Source organism: Salarias fasciatus, chromosome 13 (genome assembly GCF_902148845.1).
Source record: "Salarias fasciatus chromosome 13, fSalaFa1.1, whole genome shotgun sequence".
Classification (NCBI taxonomy): Eukaryota; Metazoa; Chordata; class Actinopteri; order Blenniiformes; family Blenniidae; genus Salarias; species Salarias fasciatus.
The window spans coordinates 4,954,591-4,974,118 of NC_043757.1; the positions used below are offsets into that span (position 1 = coordinate 4,954,591).

General features: G+C 42.2%; 1 protein-coding gene across 2 annotated transcripts in view; it reads right to left on the minus strand.

Annotated features, from left to right (window-relative positions):
- Nucleotides 1-19,528, minus strand: part of wdpcp (WD repeat containing planar cell polarity effector) — a 111,569-nt gene that overhangs the window by 56,815 nt on the left and 35,226 nt on the right. For both annotated transcript variants that reach the window (XM_030106989.1, XM_030106988.1), the window contains exons 4-8: nt 14,661-14,705; nt 10,546-10,596; nt 7,755-7,825; nt 6,383-6,442; nt 5,572-5,686 (exon numbers count right to left, since the gene is read on the minus strand). In XM_030106989.1, the coding sequence (XP_029962849.1) occupies nt 5,572-5,686; nt 6,383-6,442; nt 7,755-7,825; nt 10,546-10,596; nt 14,661-14,705 (342 nt within the window). The remainder of the gene's footprint in view (nt 1-5,571; nt 5,687-6,382; nt 6,443-7,754; nt 7,826-10,545; nt 10,597-14,660; nt 14,706-19,528) is intronic.

Here is a 19,528-nt window from a genome sequence, read left to right on the forward strand (position 1 = left end):
TCCTTTCCACAGTTTCCCTCATCTCCGCCTCCCCTCCGCTGCCATCGTTTGTATCCCCCCCCCCTCCTGTCAGTGCGCTGAAGGCTCTGAGGCCTTTCTGCGGTAGGAGAACACACTTGATCCTGTTCAACTCTTTGGGAGCTGCGTGGAAACGCTGATTAGCAATTAAGCCCCCCTCGCCTTCAAATTAATCTGTTTATGAAACCAATTAAATGGAAAGGGAGGGGGGTGGGGTTGTTACACATGTCTCTCAGATATCCTGCTTTGAGTTGAACGAGCGAGGCTGCACCTCGAGATTTAGAAATCTAACCGGCAATTAACCACGGCGTGTGTGTATTTATAAACGTGAGGGTATTGGTATGATTACACTTTAAATCATCCTGTTGTGTGAAAATTTTAAATTAACGTGTAAATATTCATGAGGGGAGAGGAGAAACTGCTCAGAAATGCAGGAAAAACTCAAACTTAAAGCAGGTCAGCTGATTCTGCCTGTGTTGAACTTGGATTATGAAACATTCGGAACCAAAAAACTGCTTCAAAGATTAAAACCATTAAAAAAAAAAAAAAAAGAAGGGAAATACAACCATTAATGAATCCTTAGCTTACTGACAACATTTAATGCAATCGTAAGCGTCTTTGTAATAGATTACAGACAAATCAAGTTAAATGCAGTTTAGTATTGATCTCAATGGGTGTCTATAAACGGGATTAAGATTAATCCTATTCATTTCCAAATGAGGGAGGGGATGTGAAGCCAGGCTGAGGCCCAATCTGGGACCAGGTGGCTGATTTGGCATTAAGGGCCAGACCTTCATGACCCACCCTGCAACACAACCCCCCACCCCTACCCCCCATTACAAACACACAAATCCACAAACACAGAGCTGCTGCATGTTAACATGTACATAAGCATATGAGCGCCCCTGGACACAAGCGTGGAGAACTGCATATGCTTTCATACCATCAAGCCCGCAACCACCTTTTTCCTGCACGCACATTTACAAATTTACAAACACGCACCGACACAGTCTCACAAGAGTAAGGCAAAGCCACCACATGTTGAAGCACGCACACGCTCACACACTGACAAAAAAAAAAAAAAAAAAAACACGCACGCACACTCAGTCCCCTAAATCCATTTAATGCCATCTCCTCAGCAGCATGTTGACATAAGAGGCCAATGGGCTTAACCAAAGCACATTTAAACATGGGTAAATGAAACCGGCTATGAAAAATCACTTAAGGATGCTTAATCGTGGAGCATATGCGCAGCTTGGCCCAGTCATCGGCCAAAGGAGGCTGGTAATACTTTGATGGTGTAAAATGTTTGTAATCTATTGCTCTGTATGATGCAATCGGAGCTGCTGGAGGAAACACCGCGCTCACTGGCATTCGGGACGCAAAGTTTAACAGAGGACGGTAAAGCCTGCTTTGTGCTATCCTGAAACAAAAACAGACCTGGCTGCAGTTGTTTGGTGTCTCAAATATCCAAAACGTACAAGGTCTCACATCCGTTCCAATCCATGCAAATCAGAAAAGGGATTTTCTTCTGCATCCAAACACTGAAATCTCCACATCCCCCCCCCCCTTTCTTTCTTTCCTTCTTTCTTTTTTTTTTCTTTTTTTTTGCTTTGGAAAGTTGTCACATCCTGTTGCAGAAATGAAAATACATTTTCTGTCATTACACCACGGCTTACAGTTTAATTTAAGATTTAACTGGAGCTGCAGCCTTCAGTCAATTAAATGCAGGGAGAAAAGCAAATGAATCAGCAACTATTTTGATAATTGGTGAAATCGTTCCAGATTATTCAAGCAAAAGCGCCAAAACATTTACTGGTTTCAGCTACTCACAAATTAATATTACAGCTGGATTTTCTTATGTGAAACATTTAATGAAAGATTCACAGGGTATAAACCTAATTCATTTTTGCTTTTGGAAGCAGAAATCCTCAATACTGGTAAGATTTAACTCAAAGCTTCTTTCTGGTAGTTGCATGTGGTTCAGGCAGTCTCAACCCATCCTACTGTTATGCTGCTATGAATTTATGTTGCTTGAAGGTGTATCAGTAATTTTGTGTGTTGTGACGTAGAGTATACCAATTAAAATCTCTGTATTTCAACAAAACCAAATCATTAATAACGAAAATTACAAGAATCTCAACATGAAGTCAATTTGAATGATGCGTGCGAAACCGAGTGAAATGACCTTCATCCTAACAGAAAGGGGAAGACATCCTCGGTCAAGGAGGGATGGCTTAAGGTAGGAGACAGTATGAAGTTGTAACAAGACAAAGAACTCGCAAAGCTTGTTCACAAATGTCACAATTAGACCTCAACAATGAAACGTGAAAGTCAGATGAAAATGGGCAAAATGTTCCTGACCTCAGAGCTGCAGCTGGACTAAACTCATTGTTTCGTCACACTGTAACTCAAACCAGTCTCAGAAAATGTCATTTTCTCACTTTAATCAACAATCAAAATGTTGTTTGTATTAATTTTGGTGTGTCTTGACATGGAGTCAAACTGAGGTGAATATTTCCTTGGGAACGGAGATCTGAGTGAGTTCGCGATCAGTTCAGCGGAGAATCCTGACAGTCACAGTTTTGTTTCATAGTTCTTAAGATTCTTTTTGCTGATGCTTTTCTGCATATTGTGCTTTCTCTAAAATTTCTGAGAGATAGACTGCACTACAAATAAACTGTATTATTTCTTTGTACAATGGTACAAAAAAGGCAAAGTGGAACCACTAAAACAGGCTCCAAGTGGCACAATACACAAGAATTGGACAACACAAACACATAAAACTGAGAAGAACATGAACAATCTTTCTTTAACAAGTTACTAATTAAATCCTTGAATGTACTGATAGATGAATGTTTTTACCTTGTGATATATATCATTTATTTTTAAAGATACATCTTTTTTGTAGAGTGCTTCTTGACATATGCAGTTAAAAATCATAATATACAACGAAAAATGGGAGATTAGGTTTGTAAGAAGTCATGTCAGACCACTTTTTTCTGATTCCGCCTATTAAATAATGAACTGAATAATTCATTAAGAGTAAAATATGCAGTGGAATTGATGAATAGCTGTGTGATTGACCTTCTAAAAGAGATATCATTTGCAAAAACACACTCGTTTACCACTTCATTAGGTACAAATCAACAACCTAACAAGACGTTTTCATTTAAAAATCTGTTGCATTTTTCAATGGCGTCGATGCCGGAGTCATCATAATAAAATGTTTCTAAAGTTTGGCCAAAAAAAAAAAAAAAAAAACACATCATAAAGAGTATTGTACACATCCCTCAATATTTTGCAGCCCAGTTAAACCCCACCATAAAAAATTAAGAGGCAGTTAAATCAAAACCTCTGTGATGACCGCAAGCAAAGCTGAACTTAATTAACATTGTAAAAGCAGGATTCATGGAGGCGCTGTAGTACTAGATCACATTAGATTGTAAAAGTACACCTAATGAAGTGGAAAATGAGTGCATGCAAGTAATAATAAGTAATTTATACCTGACAGACACACACACACACACACACACACATACACACACACTCTCACACAGACACACACAGAGGTCGTAATTGTAAACAGTAACCGTCGTTGCGCCTTGTAAATGTGTTCGTTGTTGTGATCTGTTCTGACTCCCTAATTGTCTCGGGCGTAATTTAACAAGTGGCAGATGTGAGAACCTCTAACCTCTTACACCCCCTCACGCTCACACACACTCACATGCGCACACGTACACACACACGCACAATCCCCGGAAACCCACCCTCTCACAACCATTACTCTAATAATTAGTGCCTCTGAGGCTTTGAATGGAGCGCAGTGGGAGGTGAGTGGGTGTGGGTGTGTACCTGTGTCTATGTGTGAGTGGGTGTGTGTGTGTGTGTGTGTGTGTGTGTGTGTGTGTGTGTGTCACTTTCTGTAAACCTGAGTGAACATACAGGAAGTGTTTGTTTTTCTATCGTCTTTATAAAGTGTGTTCCTGAAATTATATTTGCATGCATATGTACAGAAGGGCATACGTGTGTGTGTGTGTGTGTGTGTGTGTGTGTGTGTGTGTGTGTGTGTGTGTGTGTGTGTGTGTGTGTGTGTGTGTGTGAGTGAACAAGCATGTGCATGCGTCTACATGTGCGTGCATGTGTGTATGTGCCTGTGTGTGCGCTGTGGGGGCTTTATCAAGTGTCAGGAGACCTCGGGCGGAAGCGGGGAGGGTGGTGTTATGAACAAATAATTGATACAGAAAGAAAGAAATAATTAGCAGATTTGGGCCGCTGTCCACGGCCTCCTTGTTCTCTCCTGCCAGGTCTGCAGTGCGAGGCGGGGGGGGCCACGCTCCCCGGAGGAGCCCGCAATGGAGGAAAAACACTGATGGATGCTCTTAAGGGAAGGCCCCTGGACAGACGTAGCACAAAAGGATTTGCCCGCAATTAGCTAGCAGAGCTGCATGGCTCACCTGTGGCACCTGTTATGTGTGTGTGTGTGTGTGTGTGTGTGTGTGTGTGTGTGTGTGTGTGTGTGTGACCGAGTGGTGCGAAGATTGTGTATGTGCCACATGTGGGGTGAGCAGGTGTAAAAACACAATGTTTGACAGTGTGAGAGAAGAGTGCGTGGTGGCGACGGTTTCGTGCTTTTTTTTTTAATCCTAAAATATTTAAATGCAAATGTGTGTATATATATGTGTGTGTGTGTGTGTGTGTGTATGTATGTGTGTGTGTGTGTGTTGCTTCAGGCAGAAAGAGGTAGCCAGGCCTTGTGGTGGAAACAATGATGTTTGTGTCCTTAAATCTGCTTAAACCACAGAGAACCTCTTGAATATCTAAGTCACACATAAACCATAATTTCATTCAGTGAATGCAGAAATCCCGACAATGAAGGAGAGAGAGAGAATTGTTGACTGCAATAATGGGCACGTTGGCTGCAACAGAACAGGACTAATTAGCATCAGCAGCACCAAAGTAACCAAAATCACAGTCAAAAATATCTCACGCCACACAGCGGAGCTGTGAGGGCTTAGGCCAGGATGACTGACAGGAGGATTCACAGCACCAGAGTCTGTTTAAGGAGCAGTTTCAGGTTTAAACTTTTGAACATTTTAGAGAATCCCAGCTGAAACAAAGGTTGCAGCTTAGTTATAATTTAGTTTTTAAAATAAGAGTGATGTCTGATTTATAAATCATCAATATTTTGTTAACCCTCTTTAAAACTGAGATCTTTTTCAGGCTCGCAGGCGTCTGGATCCGATCCCAGCTGACGGGCAATAGAGGCACTCGCACTCGCACACAATCACAATCACATCTATAGATGATTCAGTAATCAAACTCAAATACATATTTGCACTGTCAGAGGAAACAGGAGAAAAAAAAATGGACATATGAACATTGAAAAGATGCAAACTCTCTGCAGAAAGGCCCCATACGGTCAAATTCAACTGTCCCTGCCTGGCAGTTCTTCAGCATTAGTTAGTTTACAGCAACTCAGTGCAACACAACGCAATGTGTGTGTGTGCTCGTGTATGTCTGTGTGTTTGAGAGAGGACGTGAGTCACCAACCGTCGGTCGCGGTGTGAGCTGGGAGTCGGCCCGTTAACGTGCGGTCGATGCAGATTTGTTCGAGCTGAGGTCCGTTCAGGTTCAGAGTCGCGAGCACAGCGTTGCTCAGCATCACCTGCAAAGTGCAGTTCCACGGTTATGTTTAACATCCCTGATCTTAAACATTTTTTTAACTAGGATGAAAGGCAGAGGTCATGGCAGGAAGTCTTTCTTATTCAAACTTCAAGGTTATGTTACACCAGACAGTGAAAATCCATTCCACTGGGCCAGAAGACATCTTCAATTCAGAGGTACTTTACAATTTTAAAAAAGCATATTAATATATACAGACTGTAATTTCTCCCAGCGACATATAAAGCATTCCTAACCAGGTAACTAAATCATTTCAAGCAGAAACAAAGACAGAAACAGCATCCCAACACATCAATTAGTTTAATGAAGCTGTTCATACAGTTCCCAGTTTAAGAGTCAGTTAGTAAGTTCGTTCAATAGTTCATTTAGAATGTAAAATTTGATATACTGTATCAAAAATGGTCCCTGTTTTTTAAATTCATGTGAAAAATATAACAGAATCTGAGATGTTTTCCAAAATAAATCACATTCTGGAACATTATATGGGACAATTTCAAACAACCATGCACATTAATTAGCTTTCATGTGGATTGGTAACACGAGCGTTCACCTTGAAAATCAAAAACTGAGGTCTTATAATTATAAGAGAGCTTAAAGCACCCTGATAACTGAGGGTGTGTGTGCATGCGCGTGTGCGTGCGTGCGTGTGTGTGTGTGTTGGGCTGAGGTGGGTGTAAACCTGGCAGCAGTGCTTGCTCCTCCATCTGGTGTGGATGCAGGTGTTCGTCTGCAGCAGCTCCTAAAAGAAAAACCAAAGAGAAGGAGGTGAAGCACAAACACAACTTGTTACAAAAGCAGTCTCGATCATTTTCATACAGCTTTGGTTCTTATAACAACATGTTCAAAAAACCTACTTCTAAGCATAAGCATGAACATTTTTAGAAAACTGTGAAAAATGTGACTGTAGGAGAAGTTGGAGAAGTTTAAGGCTGGAAGATTCTGAATGAAACAGAACTTTTAAGTTTTAAAAGATCCACTTGGAATTTTACATCTAAAGTTAGACATTTATATTTTTTTGGCATTTTTATTTAATTTTGAGGTTTTAGTTTAACAGCTTTTAACTTTATCTTTTAACACTGTTACCACTGACTACTGCAGCTTTCACTTGTTTCAGGTTTCAGTCTGGAGTCGCATTCTTCCCTGGTCTCCTTCTGCTTGTGCGTCTGGTCTTATTATGGAATGTTGCATTGCTTTGTCTCATTACTATTTCATTAAATGATGAAAGTTGACATTTAGTTTGACAACTTCCTCAGTTCCCAATCCAATCCCAACATTTCAGTCGCACACAGTAACAGACACGAAAGGTGGCCACTGCAGCAGTTGACTTGGAAAAAAAAAAAAAAAAGGGATGCAGGTAACAACTGTGTGTGTGTGTGTGTGTGTGTGTGTGTGTGTGTGTGTGTGTGTGTGTGTGTGTGTGTGTGTGTAAGGTCAGTCATTCCTGCCACATTCCTAACCCAGCTGGGGTGATTGGATGGGAGGAGAGAGGGGCTGGGGAAGGAGGAGGTGTGGAGGTGAGCCGGGGTGTTTCTAGTTTCAGACAATGGTTACGGGTGAGAGGAGGAGGGTGTGTGTGTGTGTGCGCGTGTGTGCGTGTGTGTGTGTGTGTGTAACAGCCACAGACAGGTTCCGGCAAACAAAGCTCAGTCTGTACTGCCACAAGTGTAGAAGGAAGACGGGAGGGCAGAGTGAATGAGGAGAAGAGTGCGGGGAAGGAGGGAGGAAGAGTGGGGGTGAGGAGGGAGGGAGGGCGGCTTGCAGCCCCCTGATCCCCTCAAATATCCCCCTCGATGACAGAGCTCGGCCGAAAGAGAGGTGATGAGAGAGGAGCGGGAGAGCGGAGAACAAACGAGGAACGACAGGGAGAGTGAAGGGAGAGGGAGAAAGGGGAGAGAATGCCCCTATTTGTTAATCAATCGCCCGTTTCGAAAGGGAAAACCAGGGAAAACTCAGAAAATCCCCAGAGGGAGGAAGACGACAGGGGAAAGAGGAAAGGGGGGGGGGTTCTGCCAGGAGGGATGGTGGCGGGGCTGAACGGAGAAGGCGGGTACCTCCAAGTCCTTCAGCGAATCGCGGAGCTTTTCGGGTCGGCGGTTCCTGGGGGTCCACGAATAGCCTCGAGCTATGGAGGAAAAACACCACAGCAGATCATGTGACTTCACTTTAAAACACAGACTTATAAGGATTTTTTTTTTTTTTTTTTTTAGAAGATAGGACGGAGGAAAGAAAAAAAAAAAGGAAGAAAGAAACTCGTGGGAATTCAGAAAAATGTGCCACCAAATCCGGAGAGCAGAGAAGGTTTCGAGTTTGTATCTGTGTTGAGATCTGAGTATGAGACGAGATGACATGAGGGGTAAAGGTCACGCAGGATCAGGAGGCGCAGGTAGAAAAGGAAGACCATCCAAATTTTAATAATCTGCTGTTAAACGCAGACACTTTTCTATTTCAACCACATGAACAGACTCTGAGTATGCTATAGATTAAATCAATTAGTTGATCACAAGATATTCACAATGATTTATTTATCTGGAAAAAAGCTCAGCATACGCTGGAAGCAGCTTCTTAAAGTAGGAATGATTTTATCTGTTTTCTGAATAATCTTAAATAATTACAGCTTGATTTTTATATTTAGTCCTTGAAAACTGCCAGTTCGCTCATTTCTTTGAGGTTGTTTAAACTGAAAAAAGTGTTTTTGAAGAGTATTTCAAGACTTCAAGACATAAAACTCAGTGTGCACAAACACCTGAGATGCTATTTCAATATCATCAAATGAAAGTATAAATAAAAAATTACGCACATTTCATTTGGAGATATCCAATATCAAGTATGACCATCCAACATTAAAATGTGTTATCTGTAAAAAAAAAATACCCTGAACATGATTGACTGGACAAATTGGGAGTGTGCCGAACTGCTGCCTCTCACACTAGTTTAAATTATAATTTGGTTTATGGGCAGAATTCTCATGCACCATTGTAATTTAGCTAATTTCTGTACAAGAAAAAAATATTAATCATCAAATAGTTTGATTAATCATTGAATTGATCAAACTATTTGATGATTTGATGTGTAAGATCCTCAATTTAATGACAATTCAGTGGGGAAGGTATATAAGTCAACAACTTTTCTTATTAGCCTGATAAACATTTTAAGACTAAATAATCAAGAGATGCAAAAAGAACACTGCAAATGATGAAATGAGACTTTGATTTTGGAACACCAGTAAACTCCAATGAAAAACCACTGTAAATTTATCAGGAATAAAGCTTTTTAGCTTTCATTCTGTTATTTTTCATGCCTTGATTTCTAATTATGTCTATATTGACTACATCACAATGTATCTTGCCGGTATATTGTATATTTATGATAAAAAATGTTTGGTTTTTCTCACTTTGTGGGTTCAGATAACTTAGAACTCCTCATCAGGTGTGTGACCACATCGGTTAACTTCTGCTTTTCTTCCTGATTCCTCAAAAATATGCAGGTGACAACAAAACATAAGAAATTGTTGATTATTAAACGTTAAATTTTCTCTATACCCAATGCTCTCAAGAAGTTGCATCTTGTTTTGTAGATGAATAACATTATAAAGTAGGAAAGGTTCTTAACCAATGTCTTACAGAAATCCAGTGAGAATTGTCGAGAAATTTGAAGACTTTTTGAGGTAAATGGCACATAAAGCTGATGAGCACTGACCCCAACATATTGAAGTATCCACAGAAATCGAACTGTTCGATCACGGGTTAGGATGATCCCAGAGCAGAGATCTTTAAAAGGACCAAACTGAGGTCTGGTTGCTTGGTTCTTTAATGATGGGTTTAATGAAATGACTCAACTTTTACAAAAAATGAAGCACCGTTTTCATAAAAGTGTCCCTGGAGTAAGTGAGTGTGCTCAGAGATTTAACAATGACCGCAAAAAGCATATGAGTCGACGGCGACTTCATGTTGTGAGCATTACGCTTGCCCATGGATCTGGGTAGTTTTCTTTTTTAAGTGAAGTAAAATAGTCCACTGAAGGCAAAATGTTCTTTCAAAACACACAAACTGCTCCTCGAGGAGAGACAAACATTTAATCATGAGGACTTTCGGTGCTCTTGAGTGGTTGAGTTATCTCCCAAATGCAACCTCACAGTTAGCAGCACATATCTCAACACGTACCACACCAAGGCCCCTTCATTTTAATTTCCCAGCCCTCCATTTCTTCCCCCCCCCCCCCCCCCCCCTCCACACTCCATCTCCAGTGGTTAAACACAGGGAAGGAAGCATATGGAAAAAAAAAAAACAACTGCTAATTGAATTTGTGCATCTGCTTCTGCCCACGCATATACATGAAGTTCAATGTGAGTGAGGGAGGAAAAAAAAATTTAGAAGGAAATGAAGGACTGCTGTTTTCAAGGTGGTGCAATCACTCCCCTATCTGTTTATTTTACAGTCTCCCCTCTCATCTTCACAGAAACGCACCATTAAGGAGCGAGGTACTCTATTAAGAAAGAGTGGGAAGAAGAGGTAAATAGATGCATGCAAATGACAGTGGGAGGTGGGGGGTGGGGGGGGGGGGGGGGGGGGGGGGGGGCAGGAGAAAGGGGGAAGGAGGGGAGGGCAGTGGGATGAGTGTTTGTCTCCTGATAAGGGCGTTTGTATTCCACTACTGGGTGGAAACCAGAGCGAGAGGGAGGGAGGGGAAAAGAGAGGGAGGGAGAGTGTAAATGGAGGAAGTAGGACAGTTGAGTGGGAGATGGTCATCCACTGGATGAGATGGTTTCAGCCTCAACACACACACACAAACACACACGAGGGTGAAAGTAAAGTATAAAACTGTGTTTCTCTGCTGGAAACTTACCTTCACAGAACTGGAGTTTCTCATTGTAGTAGTGATGCTCAAGGGAAACAGCTGTGGAAGGATTAAAAAAATAAAGGGAATGACTGGGATACGTGCATATTTACATTCAGCCCGATGAGTCTGGTCGGTCTGTCTATATGATGCTGTTAAATAGAAACGGAGCTCAACATCCCCTTAGCTCCCAGGGGCCATGTTGGCAAAGTGCAACCCATAACCGTGCCTCGTGGCCTGGCCGCCCCGAGCAAGAAAGTGGCCAGTCTGGTGGCCCGCCTCACTGGCAGGCAGGGACACCTCCAGGATTAGTAGTATTAATCAGATAAGGGGGTGAAGGGCCAGACAGGCCCAGACATGGGCACCTGCTCTGGGGCTGGGTAGAGGGGTGTAGAGGGAGGGGTTTTTTTTTTTTGGCTGCTGGGGACCCCTGGAGCCGCTCCAGTGAGCCTGGGTCCCCCTCTAGTGGACACCTGTGGAAATAACAGCCAAGCTGTCAGAGGTAAACATGTTTGAAATAAATGGCTGAAAATCAGAGAAGTAAAAATCACGTGCAAATGTCACATTTTAAACTGTGAGCATGCTGCAATATTAAAAAAAAAGAAAAGATTCCCCACAGGTTTATACAGAACAGGGATGCATGCTCACCTGGTTTTATCCACACATTCACTAAACCACAATCATCAAAAGCAACACTTTGCATGATCAGACTAATTCATTCTCAGCTCACTGAAATACAGATGCATAAAGTTCTCTGGCTTGCTTCACATTTGTTGATGCCAAGGTGAACTAGTTTGCTTTTACAGCGTCCTGAACAGGTCTTATGAAGCACAAGGTGATATATAATGCAATTTTACGCTGCGTCCGAGCTAAACGGCATGTGAATAACACTATGCTTGAGGTCGGGATGGAGCCGGGTGTCAGGAGTGATCTGTGATGGGAGCGATACTGAAGGACAGGAGCTGCAGGACAGCTGTGTTGTCGGCCAGGTCACAGTACTGTCACTGACTACAAGGAAGAGACAGGAGACGGGTATTACATCACAAGTTCTACCATGTACCTGTTTGTTGTCTTTAAAATCAACTTGCTTCAGGTTTTGAAGGTGATATCTGTTTTTTTTTTTGTTTTTCTTTTTTGTTCAGTGAGTCCTCTTGATTTATGGACATAGAATATTCTTGACTGCTGAATAAGAAGTTTGAAACAGCACTGTTTTTGAAGAAGATTGGCAATCAAATCATTATGGCAATACTTAACACTAGTGCGTTTACCTGATATCGTGAAGCCCGACAAGAAATCCTGACAAAGTGGAAGAAGTGAAGCAGTTCTGTAAGACTGAGAGGTCCACAATTCCCCCTGAGCAGCTACCAGAGAGGACCGATGGAGGCGATTACTGCCAATGTAGGTTCAGCCAGTTGTCAAAAGATGTGCTGACTTTTTCAGCTAGTGGTATCCCCGTTTGAATCGTTAAAAAAGGTCTTCTACTACAAAGCCTTTCCTGACAGCTCAATCAAGAAGCCAAAGAGCAAAAACTTTCCCCTGCAGCCCATGATTATGTTAAGAGCGTTTTTCTGTAAAGCTCCATGTTCAGGAGATGATTATTTCAAGCAGCTAATTTACTACCTTCGTTTAGATTTTTTTTTTTTTTTTTAAAGCTTTCATTTAGTGGACCAGATTGGAGCCTATTGTGGGCTGTTTTGGGCCCACGGGCCTTATGTTTGACACCAGAATTGTGAATTGTTAAAATAGGTTATTGTGATTATTGTGATGAAATCATGACCCAGAGTCGTCTTTACACCACTGTGTGAAACTGCTGATAGTTTTGGAGTGATTCTGCTCAGTTTCTTCCTCTCCTCCTCTTCCTCCTCCCTCCACTCTCATATTAAGCCACACTTTAGTAATCCTCCAAATGAAAGGATTTGGAGCAAGAGCATCGTCTCACCACTGAAGATTGCAATGAAAGAGAAGGCACCTCCTCAGATGAGAGAGAAGGGAACGATGAGAAAGAGAGGGGTGGAGGGCTTACTGAACACAAATATGAAAAGGAGCAAAAGATGCAGTGTAGGAGAGGAAAAGTGAAACAAGGGTGAGGAAACTTATGAAAAAGAAACAAACAATTACCTTCAAAGCGTAAAAACATAAAAGAAGCTTGTAGAGTCACTCACTGTGCAGTTGTCTCAAGCATATTGCTCTTTTTTGCGCTCAAAATCCTACAAACATTGTGACAGAGATAGATCAAAAGTGTGCACTTTTCCAAAAAAATTATGAAGAAATTTGGAGGTACAAATTTATTTTGAGGTCAGTTAAATTCTGTTCAACAGGCTTAAATGAAGAATAAATATCACAAAGGTGTTTATCCAAACTGACTTGACTATCTTGAAGTTAGAAAATATGTTTTAATCACACTATGAGGGTGACGCTGCCAAGGATTTCAATGAAATCTCATTGAAGATTTACAGCTGATTAGTATTCCATGCTCATCAATTAGCATGTCTGGGATTACAAATTTAGACAGCAAAATAGCTTTTACCAGTAAGCTATAATCTGTGTGCAATCCCTGTAGATGAGATAGCAGATAGCCAGATAGCAGTGCTTTCAGGCATGCATCGCAGAAATTACAATATCATTGAAAAGCGTATTGTTCTTTCAGTCATTTTCACACTCATAGTACATAAAGTGAAAACTTTTAGCCAATCTTAACATAATAATCATGATGTTTATGGTCTTTCGTAGAATTTGTGTTTCATTTTAAACAATCAGATATGATGATATATAATTATGAGGTACTGTAATTTTGATTTGCATGATGTGTGAGGGGAAATTATTCAGAATTAAACAAAACAAGGTTTGGAGTATTTCGGTTTATGTACAATAAATCTAAGTAGTTATACCCCACAAAACACTGTCAGGAGTATTTCACAACTGGATTGTGGCCACACATGTTTAAGAATATGACTGGGTACAAAAGGAGCACTCAGTGATAATATTATAATTTAAAATACAACACCTTAATATAATGCATACTGTTTTGAATAAGTTTAGAGTCAAGTTTACAGTTTTGTAAAAAAAAAAAAAAAAAACTGTGCAAAAGTTCAAAGTCAAAAATCAGCCCTGATTGAAAGATGGTGATCTTCAGACAAATGGGGCATATTGTGTTAAAAGAGAGAGAGGTCGATTTGGGCTGAAAAGCAGAAATCACAGTCATTGCAGTAAGGACACCAAATCTTGAATGATGAATGGATTCCATGATGCTTTTTACTCCGTCGGCCACAGGAAACTTTTCACACCCTCACACGTTAGTGGATGCTATGGCAGGTTCTCACACAGGATCAACTACACTTTGAGGTTCAGTGTCTCGACCCAAGAACATTCAGACTCTTTGGTTAGGGTTTAGGGTTAGGGTTAGGTCAAACCAAGACATTTTAAAACAAGAAAACATTCAATGGATCGTGAGATACAAACTACTTCTAATTATCTATATGGAGCTGTCAAGAGAACAGAGACAGTTACACATCGGTCCAGTCGTTGCATTTTTTACAATTTATACATTGTCCCAGCCTTTTTGGAATTGAGGGTGCATTTGAAGAGACACGCAGACAGGGGGGAAAAAAAAGGGAAAGGAGTGAGGGATAAGGAAGCTCATCCCGAGGCTGCGGGGACAGTAGGGGAGCGATTTGAGCACTTCCTGATGGTGAGGCAAGCCGCCTGGCCTCGGGCAATATGAGGCTGGACTGCATGGGGCCTCGTGCTATGTGATCTAGGAGAAAGTCAACAGTTTAGTTTTCCTATCGCTGTGTGGCAGGACCCCGGGTCAACAGGAACACAGGGAGTGTAAGAGATAGAACCGCGGAGGCCTAATAACCTGCGAGCATGTGTGGGTGTGTGATGTGTGCATGTGTATATAAGGTTTTAGGGTGAAAATCCGACATACTAATAGCCTCTGTGTGGACAAGCGCATGTGTGGTTAACTGGTGTGAGTCACCAAAACATGCAGGACCAATAATCTGTGTGTGAGGAGGCAGCGGAAAGCCCTTCTCCCTATATAAGGAAATCGCATACGTCCCAAAAACAAGACAAATGCAACTTATCTTAAACACAAACAGACATCCAATATAAACACTATTTACCTGGCTCTCCTTTATCGTAGTACTGATAGGTGCCAATATCTGTATCTGTGGGGCAAGAGAGAGAGAGAGAGAGAGGGAGAGGGGGAGAAAGAGAGAGAGAGAGCGAGATGAACATCTAGCTGTCAGGGAAAAGCAGAAGACAGATCAGCAATTTCGCACCGTGGGATAAACAATCGCTATCAGCCAGTGGCCTGTCCCGTCTGCCAGCACCACAGTTTAGATAAGACCCTGTGAGGGAGGAGGAGGAGAGGAGGAAGGAGGAGGGCGGGCTGTGGGGGTCCGAGCCAGAACGGAGGAAGAGGGTGCTGAGGGGTATTAATAAAGACAGGAGTGTGCCTTAACCCATCCCTCCTGAGGGACAAACGCTGATTTACCTCACATGCAACGTATACATTTAAAAAGCAGATAGATGGAGTCAGCGGGTAGAAACATATGACCAACACACACACACACACACACACACACACACACACACACACGCACGCACAAACTGCTGAGCTGAGACATTTTTTTTGTGTTATTCCTGCAGGCCCCAAAACCATAAGCAGCCGGTCTCAGATTCGCACAACACATCGTTTCTTTATCGCTCCACGTCTGTTGCTCCCTCTGCTGCTGCCGCTCCTGAGGCCAGGTCACACTGATACAGCAGGAGAGCTGATGACGTGCACATGCATACACACACGCATACACACACACACACACACACACACACACACACACACACCTACACCTACATTAAGGAGAATTAATAAATATTTTATACTTCATGAAACAGCAGATGTAGGGCTTCAGACTGTTAATGCTCAACAGTCTGAAGCATACTGTGAAGAGCAAGTTCAACATATTATACACATAAAAAAAAAACAATTCTTCTCATTAAAGATCTTAAACTTGTATTCAAGATGATTTCACTCAGGTTTTGAAAATCAATAGATTACATGCAACTGCTGCAGTGTCACTAGATGAAATGCTGATCTCCATGTTTATCTCTCACTAACGTCTCACGGTAAGAGACTGCTTACAGAAAGGCTGAGGACCCAGTCTGATCAGTGATTTTCATAAAACATCATAATGAAGTCAAACGCTCATCACAATCTAATTTAAATGACCAGAGTCCACAAAAAGTCTCGGGCCTTTTTTGTGGACTTTTTGCGCTTTCGTTTCAGAAACACATCACATCTACACAGCAATGTTTTGGAAACGGTAGAAACACTGACATTAATGTAGTTAGCATGCCAGGCCACAAATTGGCACTGTTGGTTGTTTTTGTGATGAAACCACAGACGTGTGCACAGAAAACGATAAGCTAATGAATATTAACAACGGTGTGACACTCATTAAATGTCGGTCACATTTTATGAAGTTTTGTTTATTTTGAGTATATTATTTCTGTAGATTTGTGAATATAATCCAAAGTGATTAATTATTGCTTATCCTAAGAGCAAAGAAAATTATTTTCTTCTGAGACACTTATTCAGTGCCACCAGTAGGAGGCAGTGGCGCCTTGCTTCTCTGTGCAAACGGAAGTATCAACTTCCTCATTCTGCTGAGGAAGCCAGACTGCACCAGAAGCATCGGTCGTCCGTTTCATCTTTTCTTCCTGTTTTACAGGTTAGTGGACTGTGAATATATTCATAAAAGTTACTCAAACTGGTGATTAAATGTTTGGAGAAGATGATCATTTGAGTTTGTTCATGTTTTGAGTAGATTTGACCGTGTTTTTTTTGAATGAATGGGAAACGTGTTTCCTCCGTGTGTCACATGTGGCATAAGATGGCACAGCAGTGGTGTAGTTTTTTCCTTTGTGACCAAAACTCTGTATTAATTCATGGCTCCTGCACATTTTGTTTGAGGTTAAATATCATTCTTATGGACTTGTATGTTGTTGATTGTGTAAATAAGTTATGAGTTACAGGGATATCTTCATGTGATTGTTTGAAAATGGTGAAAATGGATCAACTTTGTCTTCAGCGCATACATTAATCCCATAATTTAAGAGTAATACACTCGTGTCTGCAATTTCAACTTAAAGAAAGGTTAAATAAGTTACATTTCATTGATTTAGATTTGATCTGAGTGATAAACAGTTGATTTGACTGAAAGGGAGCGTTTTAATGCAGTACTATACTGATGTAAGATCATATTTTGTGGTAAAATGATATTTTGTTGTTTCATTGAGGAAAATAGGATTGAATTGTTACTGTCTGTGATCAGTTGTGATTTTGTTTCTAATATGTTTAAGAAAATATGGGAAAAGAAAGAACATACTATGGGAATTGTGAATAAATTCTGCTGAGGAAGCCAGACTGCACCAGAAGCATCGGTCGTCCGTTTCATCTTTTCTTCCTGTTTTACAGGACTTCTTATCTGTTTATGGGTACTCAACCTGAGACCTGTTACAGATTTGTGGGGGCTCGTCCGGGATCGGCGACACTCGTGGTCGGAGAACGTCGTTGATCCAGTGATTATTGAACCTGTGGACCAGTGTGTGACTCATCATCAGGACCAGGGGCTGCAAGATTCCAGGGCGTCTGACGGTTGCCAGAGCGAGGGAGTTCGAGGGCCAAGGGCATCTGACGTGGGTTCACAATGGCGGACAACGAGAGGAAGAGGCTGGTTTGGACTGTCAAGAAGGGACTGTTTCGCCTTTCTGCTGATGACTTGCTCCAACTTGCAATGGCCATTCCACGGACATCTGATCAAGACTCAGCTAAGTTGAACAAACACGACGAAGAAGGTTGCATTGACTTTGTGTGTACTTACATGGACAGCAAGTGTTTACTGGAGTTGGAAGATGAGGGCATTTCACAGTTACTGTTTTTGAAAGACATGATTGATGAGATGATGCGTAACCAGGAACAGGGTAAACTCTCTGCAGAGGGCGAGATGAGTGTTACATCTGATGCAAATGTTTTGCCACCTCCACCATCTATTGTTGCTCAGGTTAACACAGACACACGCACTGAAGCTACAACAACAGACTCAGCTTCTCAGATTTATTCTCCTGAACCACAACAGAACAAGGTGCTCTCCAGTCACATGTGTTACCAAACACTTAAACAGAGTAATGCCCCACTCACTCCACATGTGACTTACGCCCAACAGACTGACAAAGACAGTGACCAGTCCCACAGTCAACATGCTAGGCTGTCACCTCATCCAAACACTGACCAGCATTCTATCGAAAGCATGATCGCTCTCAAAGACCTTCCCCTTCTCCAGAGAAAAGAATTCAAAATTCATGGTGGGCAAATTGGCGATAACTCATCTGATATCAGCTACAGCAATATCAGTAAACAGATTGACATTGGACTGAAAGAAAAACACACAGAGGATGAGATCACAAGAGCAGTGTTTCGCATCATCAAACCTGGCAACTTCAAGGATATGCTCTTCAGCAAGGATGAGATGACCATAGCGGAGTTAAAGAGCTTCCTCCAGTCGCACCTTGGAGAGAAAAGCAGCACTGAACTGTTTCAGGAATTGATGAATGCAAAACAGCATGAGCATGAAACACCGCAGCAGTTCCTCTACAGAATGATGGGTCTCAAACAGAAGGTGATATTCACATCCAGAGAGACTGATTCAGACATCAAGTATGAGGCACAAACAGCACAAAATGTTTTCCTTCGTACAGTCTATCAGGGCTTGAGCGAGAAACATGATGATGTTAGGCGTGAGCTCCGACTCCTCCTCTCAGATCCAACAGTAACTGATGAGATGCTCTTGAGACAAGTTACCAAGACAACCAATGAGGAGAGTGAGAGGAAAAGACGCTTGGGACGCAGCACCCGCCCAAAAACAGCTCACGTACAGAGTAGCGAGTCAAACACTCATGAGCCAAGCAAAGAAAAGTGCAACACTGACAGTCAGGCTAAAGATGAGTTACTTAATCAGCTGAGTGCTCAAGTGCAGGCCCTGACTCAGGTTGTAAGCTCTCTCCAGTTAAATGCTCCAGGAACAGTGAAGCAATCAATACCTGATCCTAGGCCTCCATGTACCTGTCAGTGCCCCAACAAACAGAGCAGGCAGCCAAAGAAAGAGAGGTCACATGGCTGCCCCAACTGCATTGCCAACGGTCGGACTGACTGCAACCACTGCTTCGCTTGTGGTGAAGAGGGGCACCGTGCTCTGGGATGCTTAAAAAAATCAAAGCCATCGGGAAACGCACCCCGGTCATGGCAGGGGGACAGGCTGTGACCGACAATAGTGTGAAGTCCCGCCCAGAGATCAGTAAACCAGTTGTCACTCCTCATCCTCCAGCTGAGAGCCAGTCAAAATCACAGCGAGTGGCTAAGCTAATTGGAGAAAAATGCTTGTTAAAATGTAATCTGAATGGGTATCCTGTGACTGCACTTCAAGACTCTGGTGCCCAGGTCAGTATCATAGACCGGTCATGGAAACAAAAATACCTACCTCAACAGGAAGTGCGTCCCCTCAGTGAGCTTTTGGGAGACAGACAACTTGACCTCACTGCAGCCAATGGAGAGCCGATACCATACGATGGATGGGTTGAACTCACCTTTAATCTACCTGGCAATGATGATCCAAAACTCGCCATCAGAGTACCCTTCCTTGTCAGTCAGGTGAGCCTTGCAAGACCAATAGTGGGCTTCAATGTGATTAAAGAACTCATCCTCGGGCAGGAGAATGGAATGGGTGTCGTCAGTGTTATCGCCAGGTTGCTGGAAGGTGCCATGCAGGTTGAAAGTGACAAAGCTGAAGCCATCGTGAATTTCATACAGGCCCAGGAGCCCACTCATCGTCAAGCCCTGGTGAGAGTCGGTCGGCATGAAGTCGTTGTCCATCCCGGCCAGGTCGCCCGTGTCAAATGCAAGGTACCAGCTGACTTCACCTCATCTGTGGCG